Below are 12,107 nucleotides of genomic sequence, written 5' to 3'. Positions count from 1 at the left end.
ATACCAGCTTCTTGCGGCCTGGTCTGGTTAAATATCAGATATGCAACACATCACACGTTCGCATAAAACTGAGGTAAAGCGCTTTAAATATAATTATTTGTTTGCCACCCTCGTGCTGGTAGGTTTTCAGAGAAAATTAAGAAAACAAACACAATGTCAACACTATTGCAAATAAAAATATTATTTTCCAAACGAAACCAAATAAAAATTGAGCTCATATTAATGCTCTTGTGTTTTTTATGTGTTTGTATTTTTCCCTGGCTGGCGGGTAGGTTTTTCAAAAATCCAAGGACGGCAAACAAAGAATTTTCTTTAGATGGCCTAATAGTGTATCATAAGACGGCACATGCAACGGAACACCAGAAGACGGACTGTTGAGTCAGCATTTTTCGAGGGTTTTGGTAAAGAAAGAAATAATTGATCAACTCGTAGCCATTTCTTCCGGAAATCTACCATAGTGGCGCCGTCGTAGACAGGGCCTTTTCGAAGTGGCTTCTCTTATCGAATGGTGTGAGAAAGTTGACAAAAATTGCTTAAATTACTGCGGCATACGCTCTGTTCTTACATCTCCAAACCTGCAAGTCCGATTTACAGGCAGTCCTGTATTTGGAGTACTGCATTGTAGACCTTCGCTCCGACAAACTAACCCTCAGGTATAGTGTAGCAGTGATGAAAATATTGAAGAGGAAAAGTAAGCGAAAAACTCTAGATCTACATTTCTATTCAACTTTCTGCTACCGAAGACTCATGCAAATCCACCAAAATGACGATATCTATATTTTTGCCACTGTCGGCGCTTCGGCAAACTTTTATTTATTTTTCTCATCACATATGCGCAGAAGCGGACTCTCATCTCGCGAAAAAAGCTTAAACAGGATAATTCATTCACAGACCTCCAAGTTGCAGGTGTTAAGTAAACTGGAATATCGACAGAAGCGAGTAATATACATTAATCTTTACCATACAATATTCAGTGAGTACTTAAGTCGTTACTGTTTGTGTCAATATCTCTAACTCCTCAGTTCCATCGCGTTATATTTTGCGTGTCGTGGTATGGTAAGCTTAAAGGTCTAGTACAAAATCGGAATATATGCTATGTGACCTTACGAAAGCCGTAAACTCTTTTTTATTACCCAACTAAGGCTGAACTCTGCAGGACATCCTTTCTTGATATATAACCTATATAATTCTATTTTGATTATTCAATTTCCCATCCAAATCAAAGCAATGTGTTCATTATTTATGAATGTTTGATTATAATCGACAAACAAAGCAAAGCAGCAGAAATCGGTGTACGGCTGAAATCCGGATATGAGCGGATCCTATGCATTTTGATATTTTCTGTCTTAAAATATATGTTTACAGTCCAAGACATTAATCATGATCACCTTCAATCGCCAATATTGTTTCTCTTCATGTTAAATCCTTTTTATTCTATTTCTCAGACGTCACTGATCTGTCACGGCCCGGCCATGACTCGCAGACGTTGCACCATAGACCCTTTCTCCGAGGGTGTATAGTTGAACCTGCGCTTATAGCATTGCAGCGTTGCGCCACGAGCGGCGAAGAAGGGAGTTGTCACTTCACCGTTGATGTAACCGACAGCAAGCAACCGCAGGGCTGAGTTGCTGACTGTCCGAGACAAAAGTCCCGGGCAATGCCAACGCAGGTACGAGGTCAAGCCAGTGCCCAATGAGACCGCATTTGTTATTACGTCTAAGCAAAGTGTCGACTTTAATTATAAGAAAGGATCAGTGATTTGCACAATCGGTATAAAAAAAATCACACAATCAAAAACGCCAACTGACAAATTAGGATAGTTTGAAGTCAAGTTTAGCCCTCAATTATTCATAAAAATTTAATCACCCGATGGGAGAACTATTAAAATAGATTTCCGAGTAAATAATAAGCAACGATTGTATGGAAAAACTGAAGCGTCTTTATATCTTGCAGCATAATCTTGGTAACGTCACGTGAATCAAACTTCCGTCGAGCTAGTTGCTCCAGGCATGTTTGAATTGATCGATCAGTGCCTTCATGTACTCGGATCCTGGGTAGGTGTCCTGCATTTTCTGATAAGAAATACAAAATACAAGGATATGCATTTGATTCGCTGTGTACTCCTGTTGGAAAACTTGTAATATGACCAAAATAATATTCCCCTGTAAAATCATGCTTTTACGACTCCTGGAGGCTAGTCTCGGTGATTTTATAGTCTGAAATGTTCATCAGAGGACTGAGCAAACTACAAACAAAGTACTGATCATTTTGATGAACATAAACACGGTGGATGTAGTTTGAAACTGAAAGACTTAAACTTTTAATCAAACTTTCAACCGTTCTCTTTCAAAATCAAGAATAAATATCGGGGGTCACCGCGTAAATCTGGTTCCTAATAAACAAATTAACCACCACATTTAATGATATTTGAAAATTACAAATGGCCGCGATTTCTGTGTCATCTCTATGAGGGATGATAAGATTCCCGATTTTCATAAAAACTAACATGTGAGAACTTTACTTACACTCTACGCTTTCAAAATGTGCCCCACAAAATGTAGGCCAACAGAATATTGTAATAGTTTGAGAGTCCGAATGTCTGTCCCCAAGTCACGCTCTATACCTTAAAGGTATACCGTCACCTGTTCTAATTTTGCCACAGTTACCATGGAAAGAGAAAATCTAACCAATCACAGATTTAAGCGGGTGGCCGCTTTTTAAAAGCAGCGTCCTCGCATGGGCATTTTGAATACCAAGGAACGCCCCTTTGACCATATATGGACATATTTAGATTGCAGGTGACTGTACATCCATACATGCTAGAACTTGGCGTACAACAAAAATGCAAAATAACGGATATGATACTCTCAGGCGGGGAACTGATGAAATACCCTTGATAATAACAGGACAAACTAGTGCAGAATGATGCAAATGCTTACCTTGATGGGGAAAGTATGGTCGCAGCTAGCCGGCACATCGAAAACCGATGGATCCTTTATGCCAAGGGTCACGTTGACATAGCCCCCACTGACGACAGTTGCAGCTTGACACAAAATGAAAATAGTACGTGTTACTGTGAAAGGTAGGAATACGAACTGCGCAATTATCTCTTTAAAAATGGTATGTAGTGTTTAATAAGCGTAATCATCGACAATTTAGAGGCTCCTCCCTCAGTGATAAGAAAGAGGTTTGCGTAAAATAAATAGATCGCACCGCGAGTTTAAACAGAATCGCGCCATCACATTTACTTCAAAAAGCTTTACACGCAAGGCTGTTGTTTTCAGTTTTTTGTGTGTGCATGTCGACGTCAATTTACCTGGCGATACATTCGACATATTTAAACACGAGTGAGTCTAAAACATCACCAATTATAATTCTTTGTTGATCAGAATCCTGACGAATTCAACAATGACAGTGTCAGGTACTCACGGATTTTTTTCGCTTGAAATGTCCGGCTCTGGGCATACTTAATACTATTATTACTCTGGACTAGAATTCATCACTGTTAACGATAACACAACACTCTAGTACATTGCAAACAATGCAGTGGTGTTTTGCAAAGCTAATGCGTATTTCAACGCACTGTCGGGAGAAAAATATGAAAATGTGTTTTCTGGAACAAAATAATGATAGGTGTAAACTTTTGTAAATAAAATTAAATGCCTTTACGATTATTTTTACACTGATTAGAGAAATTGATATGCTTTTGGTGCATCAAGGTGATGTCAATTTTCAAAATACTCACTTCCGGCCGAAATCACAACGGCATTCATACCAATGGGGACGCAATCTGTTGTTTTGACCGCCACATATGCCGTCGTATTGGCGCCCATCTGCACAACGTTGTAGAGGAAAATATTTGCCTGCAACGCCCCGATACCGTAATCGATTGTCGTTATGAATTGGGCGTCATCTGGAAAGAACGAGAGTTGAACACGCTTGAATGTGCTATGATTTCCTACTTATGGCGGGAAAACTACAATAACTTGATTGGATATTCACTGAAGCAAAATGAACGGCTATCGTAAATCGTTCGAACCTGTTCATTGTGCAATGCATCAAAACCAAAATTTTGTTTTCGACTTCTTCAATCTCTCTTTCTCGCAATTGTTTACCGTAGTCACCAAATTTAGTGACTTCCTTATTATGCTTTTTTGTTTCATTTATTTTGTCGCTGAAGAGAACTTCTGGGTGATGAACAATTCGAAATAGTATGTTGCGTTTGCATATAGAGGGACTATCATGGTCACGGTTGCGTGAAGTGTAGGTAGCCGTGTGTCTATCGTCATGTTGATGGATGCAGATAATTGTATGTTTAAGGTAGATCGCGCCGCAAATTTGAAGGCTTGCGTTTGCTAAAAATTATCTCCAGGAAACTTTCAACAATTTTCTTTCAAACTGAATGATAAAAATCGGGGTTGACCGTCAAAACTTTGGTACACTATGTTAACTTCCCCGTTATTTGAAATTCAAAATGGCCGCCATTCCTGTGTGTTTTCATGGTCAGGAAAAATAAAATGCCGATTTTTAACAAGAAGTTAACTTTTTCCAAAAGTTTTCAAAATGAGCCAAAACAAGCTGTAGATCAGAAAAGTCTTGTAATAATTTGAGGGTCCGAATATCTAGCACATTCTACCTTAAACAATAAGTTAAGGCCATTGTCGGCCTGTCTGTGTGTCGTTATAATGTATGCATGTCACGTGCATTTCTTGTCTTACCTGGAATGCAAACATGATCGTCAATAGTTCCAGGCAATGCAGTCTTCGTGCACACACCGTCAATTACCAGATACTGAACACTCTGAACATTGGATAAGAAAAGGATAATGAAATCACATTCACTCACATACGACATTTGACACATTAAGGTAGTATGTGCCTCGAAACACCGAAACTCCTAATGCACAAACTTTCCTCAAGGAATATTTTCATCTATGTTCTTTCATAAACAAGATAAAAATTGGGGTCAACGTGCAAATTTTGGTATTAGAAACAAATTACCCAATTGCGATTTACCGATATTTGAAAAACAAAATGGCCGACATCACTGTGTTAACTCTACGGAGAAAACTAACATTTCGATTTTCGAAAAAGGAAGACGGTGAACATTTTTTTCACGCCAAGAGCTTTAGAATGAACCCCCTACAAGTGGTAGATCAGAAAAGAATTATTAAAGTTTGAGAGTCCGAATATCTCAGTGTCCCCGAGGCGCATTCTACCTTAACCACTTACTCTGCAGAATTGACATAGGTCATCACAGTTGCAATGCACAGAAGCTAGTGTGAACTGTAGAGTACAACTGTAGCCATGACAAGTTATTTTGTGCGACAGACAAAAGATAAGTATGGCATGTGATCGGAACAAACATTTGAGAAAGGGTGGATGACCGATCATGTGAAAAAAATTTTGGTGTTACTGTACATGTTTTTGGCTTTGAACGTGAAATTACTCACTTACTTGATTGGATTCCAACACAAAAGACACGGTCAGTTGATAAGATGTCAGACGTCGGAATGAACTTAATTTTTTGCGTGTGTATGTCACCAAGGGCACATTTCAATGCCATGCTCTGACCTTACGCATGGCTTGCACTGCAGAGTGACGGCCGTTTGTTAACAAATATTAGTTGCCAGAGGACTGTCAGAAATTCTCCCGATTCTTTTAAAGTTCGCGTGTCATCTTGCGTTTGGTTCAAATCAAACGAGCAAAATAGTACCTTCTGCGGCTATTCATATATGTTCGATACTGACGAGTGAAACAGATATACAAAATTGATCGTTACTAGATGACTGTTGAAGGATACGACCTTATAGAACTAACAACGGGTACCAATGGCGACCATATGATTTACTGTGATAAAACGAGTGCTCGGCGGGGTCAAACCACCCTAATTTTATTCTCGCCATAGTATGACGTCATGATTCTGCGCCACGATAGCGTCATGTGGAAATACTGTGTATTGCAATGTGTGTGTATGCTTACAAGTTACATAATTACCTTTTTGTAGTCTTGTACGAGTTTTACGTGCGAGACATGACCACCTGAGTTCAGCTCTTCGAAGAACGCCACTTTCCCATTTTTACGGTCGGAGTGGACGTTGGCGGCCGCGCTGAGCAGGCCGGCCTGCTTGGTGGACTCCACGTAGAAACCGCCCATCTGACCGAACAGACATTCATACTGTGTAGGTGGGCAGCATTTGTACGCCGTGGCGCACGCGAGGAACGAGAGAAGTAGGAAATACGTGCACTTCATGGTCTTAGTGTCTGCTTCCGGACGACAATGGCGATGCTACTCGGTTACCGCCCTGAAGTCGAATCATGCGATTTCAGCTTTGTCACAACCAGGTGACCTGGAATCATGTGACTGGACGTGAAAAGTACAACGGACTGGGTTTCGGGAACAAGACAACAAGTAAACAACGAGGTCGAGCGCAGGTCATGTGTAACAGGTGTGACAGCTCTCCTCAACAGGGGGTGACTGAGCTCAGTGCAGACGGCCATATCGTCCTGTTGAATACCATTGAAAGAATAAACAAGATTGGACCTAATTTGGAATAATTGAATCTTTATATTTTTCAAATTTCTAAAAAATGTTAGGTGCCTATAGCTAAATGTTCCAATATTACAATTACTCACAAAACGAGTGCAAAACTTAAAAAGAAAGCAAATGACCTTATATTTAAAGATTCGACCGACATTACTTCACCTTCCAATTATCCCAATTAGCTTCAATCGTGTTTTAATTTGATCTTCCTCTAATTCATACAGATAATTAATGTATTGTCGGGACGCAAAAATACCTCAGACTAAGTTGAGACAATGTTGCAAGTTGTCCAGTTTGATTGACAAGTTGAGGTGACTTTCGCGCCGCTTTTCAGGCAATAAAGTTAGTTCGTTGTTACACATCAAAGGAGAGACAGTGTCGTTCTCATTCTCTGCACCGTAACTTTCTCATCACGCAATATAGAACCTGCTCCTAAATGTGCCAAGCCACATGTATGTATGTATGTATGTATGTATGTATGTATGTATGTATGTATGTATGTATGTATGTGTCCTGTATGTATGTATGTATGCATGGATTCTATACCTGCATATAGTAATTTATTTGTCTTGTTTTGTGGTCCTTAAATTAACGTTTGGGCATACAAGCATTAGAAATTGAAAGGAAAGGAAAATAAAACAATCAGAACGACTCTACCTGTCCTGGCATTCCGTTGGGCGTATACGAAAAATCGAATGAACGCTCACACACACCTGTTGGGAAAGTGTGTTATCCTACTTCATATTACGACTCGCGATTTTATTTGGGGGCTCAAGACCTTCGATTAAACACATGTCAACAACAGGGAAGAGATTGTGATGATGTATATATTTCGAATAAATAGTGTTTGATTATTTGAAGTAAGTAGTAACCTTATCAAAGTTTTAGAAAGACAAAACTTTACTGTTGTCAACTTTACTGATCCATTGAAACGGAGGTACCACATGCCTGAAATATTTTCTCAAAGTTTTGACAAAAAGGTTCACATATCTAGTGGTAACACCGATATCATTAATTAAACACACAAGGATTTCAATTATAAGTTGATTTGCGTGCACATCGGACAGACGCCTGAATGGCGGCGAGTGCAAACACACGCTAATTGTGTTTTACGAGCTTGTATGTTTAGGAAAATGAAGGTATTTAACGACCGAACACGAGGATTTCACGTGATGGGTTTGTAACGTGTCAGTAATGCATACTTTGATTGAGATCACGCCTTTAAGGTATTTTTTAAGGTAGCACGTGCCTTCAAAGTGAAAGTCTAAAACTCGTGCTCATACTTTTCTCCATGAAACTAAACCATTCTCTCGCTGAATCAAAAATAAAAATTAGGGATCAACATGCAAAGTTCCGTGCTGGAGAAACAAATTACCTAACCTTTACGGACATTTTGAATTCAAAATGGCTTCTATTCTGGTGTTAACTCTATGGGACAATAAAAACTGTCAATTTTTTGAAGACTAAGAAGACGAAAATTGTTATTACCCAAAGAGTTTTGAAGCCAAAATAACTGCGAATGTTTAATAAACCGATCTCAAAATGTCCTGAGTTTTCCAAGAGTTTTTTTAATAAGACCAATTAAAGACTGAAAAGTATGTAACACTATCATAAGTGTCGAAAGTGGTATTCAAACGTTTTAACATCATTTTAGCTTTCCCGCCATTTTTAAAAACTAATCATATGACCAAGTAAATAAAGATTACAAAAACAAAATGTTGGCCTTCGTGTGTTGTGCATTCAAGTAAATGGCATCATGCTTGTTTCTGGTAGGATCACAATGTGTATGTGCAGAAAACACTGTGCGTTTTTGTACTTTTTCAGTGGGGCGCCATTTTATGAGTGCGGCGCCCATTAATTTTCAGCCAGTTAAAACGTGTGGGCGCGGTCCAAATCAGCGAGCACTGATACTTCTATACACATCCTTAAGTAATCACATTTACACAAATCAACTTTGGTTTGAAAATAAAATCATGAAAATAGTGCAAAAATATCGCAGCTGTTGGAGCTTTAAAATGAGTCCACACAAAGTGGTACATGCCAGAAAATGCCAAGACATTTTGACCGGTTGACCTCGCTGTTAATTTTATGCAGGAAATTACAATAACAATGCTTGGTCGAATGACGCAGTGCCTTGAGGGTGGGATCGCCAGTGGTATATGGGGAGGAGTACCTTCCCGATGGTGATAAGTGGTGCAGATTACCGTCGCCTAGGTGACTGGCGTATACGCGTGCCAAAAGACACCTATGGTTGATTTCCTGTTGACCAGTCGGATGGCAGAGTTGCAAATACCTGGACTGAACCATTTGGTTTTTTTGTGGGTGTCGGTGGTACTTTGACAATAAAAGTAAAGATGCACATATATTGAGTTTATTGTCTTGTTTATGAGCGGCCAGTATTTCCAACAGCATAAATTATGTGCATTTGCCCTTGAAGAAATAAATAATTTTCGAATAAAACATCGCGAATGTAACTACATTCCTTAAGCTCGACGTACACTTAAGTGCCCCAAAGAACCATGAAATCGCCCGACTTTCGATTGAAGAGATGAGTTTTGCCAAACCGCGTATACAGAAAAAGTAGCAGATGACTTTATTTTTAGAATCATAGACAGTATAGCGAGATGTAAAAAATGTGAAACAGGCTCCCCACCTAACTATCCTAAATGTTTTTGTGTCGAGTTTGTGTTTGATTCGTTTCGAAAATGTGTTCCTACATTCTTATCCGATTGTTTGTGTTAATGAAATGTTTGTTTCGCTTTGGATATTTGTAGAGAAGTTTGGATTAGTGTGTACGGTAATGTTTTGTTTGTGTGGGGAAAGCTTATGGCGAGACGCAGCCGGACCTATGTTGTTACAAAAGTTGATAGAGTCGCCCTTTGACGCTTGCGTTTCGAAACCCGAGTGTGGTTTCTCATCAGTCGCAGTGTAGATTCTTTCCTTAGTTTGTGTTTGTGAAAATTTATTTTAATGCATTTTAGTGGTCTTGCTTGCTTAGCGAGGCAAGTATATTAATTTTGGTCACGTTGTGAGTCCGTTTGGTGGTTCGGTTTGTTTGTTCTATATTTCTTTACTTCGGTAAATTTTGTTTTGACTGGTGTGTCTTTTAGATTTTTGCTGAGGTTTGTGAATTTTTAGGCAATAAGTACCACTGCGGGGTACGGATTTTATGTTTATTGGATCAAGATACTTACAAGTATCCTGGTTGATGTGCTTGTTAATTAATAGTTCGTTTACTTTGTTTACTGTTTGTTCTGGCTTGTTGTGTATATACTGAGTGTTACGTAATTGCCTTTCGCATTCGAGTACGTAATCGTTTGTGTTGACAATAACGAAAAACCGACCCTTGTCGAAGGGTTATTTTCCCAAAATTTGTCCATTGTTTGCAAGCTGGTTTATCGCGATTCTTTTGGCACGCGACATGTTTTGTTTCCTTGTTTGAAAGGGTATCTCTAGAAGTGCGAGTTTAGAAGCTTCAGATAGCTTTCAAGTTTTTGTTTTTGGATCTCTTCAAGTATGAAGTCTTGAAGAGATCCTTGTTTTTTTGTTGTTGGTGGAGTCCAATTTGACTTTTCTTTGAATTGGTGTTGCGATTGTTTGTGTCTCACGATGTAGCGTAGTCACATTATACGACTTTATTTGTTGAAATCTTGAGGTGGTTTTATTCTTTTTAGTTTTGTTGGTGTCCGAATGAATTTTAAGGCTTTTGCCTAGTACTATTTTTCGGAGTTTCATAGTTTGAGCGATGATAGGTTGTTGTTGAATTTCATGTTGTTGTCGGCTTTTCTTTAGAAATAGCTGATTTATTTCCACGGCCATGTTTTCTGTTACGTTACTGTGATTGTTTATTTTGTATTTAATGTTGTGTTTCAGTTGTTTGTTATGTGTACGATTTTTGTTATTTCTTTAAGTGTTTGTGTGTTCTATGTCATTTTATCGTATTTTTGGTAGTTCTCTTTTTGGAGTATTTGGTGGCCCTGAAAAGGGCCGCTTGGTATGTGGTTTTTGTTAGCGCTTGGCGCGTTTGTTTGGCGATGAGCCTAGCTTTTTTATGCTTCTTTTCGCCGATTCGATGTGCTTGGTGAGTAGGTGTTTGCCGCCTTCTTGTCACTGTGTGTGCGTACATGGACAGTCTGCATAGCCCTTGAATGTGGTCTCGATTTTGATCAAACTTACAATTGAGGAGTATATATCAAAACTGATAAATGATTTATGTGATTACTGTAGCTATAGATAGGCTACATTCAGGACGGGCAGCGACGGGCAGTAATTAGTAGGCAAAACAGGTGTTTTTCACCGTGGGCAGAACTCGGTGCAATGATACTGAACATTAATAGTAAGCCTGTCACCTTGAAGGTAATGCTGTAGGTGAAACAAGGACTTCAAACGCACGATGGTACAAACAACACCACAAGTGAAACGTACACATAGAAATACACGCGTTCCTACGTTGTGCCCACCCGGGCCACGCGATTAAAATATGACTGATACTGCTGGATAGTGTTAATTGGGTCGGTAAACAGTCAATAGTTTAATTGACTACCTGGGTGATTGGCAGGTCGTGTCCAACGACGCATATGCAAAGCAGGCCATAAGACAAAAGCCCCCAAAGTTATTAACAGCTGGCCAGGGGTCACTATGAATACGTAATGAAGCTTCACTACGCAGAAACTGCGTAGTCAAGCCCTTCTTAACCGGTCAAACCCTCTTGGCATTTTCCCTCATGTAGATCAGAAAAGAATTGTAAAAAAGTGAGAGCCCGAATATTTGTCCCCGAGGACAAATAAGGCGCCTTCTGCCTTAAAGGCCCAAGATATTTCGCTGTCTCTGGCTATGGCTAGCGCTTCTCCTCTTCTTACAAAGATACATCTTGAATCTTGGCGATGGCCTATATCAAGCAACTTTCTTCCTAGAAATAAACCTAATGACGTTGCAAGGAACTTATATCGTCTTCGTGAAGTCTATACTTTGAACGAACAAGGTCAAGACCGACTTCCCCTTGCTTAGCGAGCAAAATAAGTGATCCTTTTTATTCTATTTCTCAGATGTCACTGATCTGTCGCGGCCCGGCCGTGACTCGCAGACGTTGAACCAGAGACCCTTTCTCGAGGGTCTATGGTTGAACCTGCGCTTAGCATATTGCAGCGTTGCGCCACGAGCGGCGAAGAAGGGAGTTGTCACTTCACCGCTGATGTAACCGACAGCAAGCAACCGCACGACTGTGTTTGTTGGCAATCACGTGTATGGTGTTGCTCCGCCCACCAACTCCTTTACTGATTAAGCAAATTATGCGTTGGGCGTGTCATAAGTTAGGCGTGTCTTTCATTAATCCTGATGATTATTCATACTACAATGTATATAGGGACCTGTGATAGTAATAAAGGTCATGACTTGAACTTGATCATATTAAGACACGATACAAAGCAGTTTCCAGCCATTCTGTCTCTCTCTAACCTAAACCTATCCCCAAGTGTGTACCCCACAGTGTTGCTGACTGTCAGAGACAAATGTCATAGGCAATGCCGACGCAGGTTCGAAGTCAAGCCAGTGCCCGATGAGACCACA

The 12,107-nt window shown here is 39.7% G+C and overlaps 1 protein-coding gene across 1 annotated transcript; it reads right to left on the bottom strand.

Moving 5' to 3' along the window:
• Positions 1-776: 776 nt before the first annotated feature.
• Positions 777-12,064, bottom strand: LOC139114244 (ependymin-related protein 1-like). Its single transcript, XM_070675822.1, has 6 exons — positions 11,268-12,064; positions 5,997-8,575; positions 4,719-4,800; positions 3,746-3,913; positions 2,940-3,043; positions 777-2,072 (listed from the first exon to the last, which is right to left on the bottom strand). The coding sequence occupies exons 2-6, from the start codon at positions 6,249-6,251 to the stop codon at positions 1,995-1,997; spliced, it is 687 nt and encodes a 228-aa protein (XP_070531923.1). The 5' UTR covers positions 6,252-8,575; positions 11,268-12,064; the 3' UTR covers positions 777-1,994.
• Positions 12,065-12,107: the final 43 nt, after the last annotated feature.

Source organism: Ptychodera flava, chromosome 16 (genome assembly GCF_041260155.1).
Source record: "Ptychodera flava strain L36383 chromosome 16, AS_Pfla_20210202, whole genome shotgun sequence".
NCBI lineage: Eukaryota > Metazoa > Hemichordata > Enteropneusta > Ptychoderidae > Ptychodera > Ptychodera flava.
This window is presented reverse-complemented; position numbering and strand designations above follow the sequence as displayed.

Coding starts and splice junctions, on each gene's coding strand:
- LOC139114244 (XM_070675822.1), bottom strand. CDS start 6,251: ATGAAGTGCACGTATTTCCTACTTCTCTCGTTCCTCGCGTGCGCCACG. Junction 3,914..4,718: donor CGATCATGTTTGCATTCCAG/GTAAGACAAGAA, acceptor CGTTCTTTCCAG/ATGACGCCCAATTCATAACG. Junction 2,073..2,939: donor ACCATACTTTCCCCATCAAG/GTAAGCATTTGC, acceptor ATTTCTTATCAG/AAAATGCAGGACACCTACCC.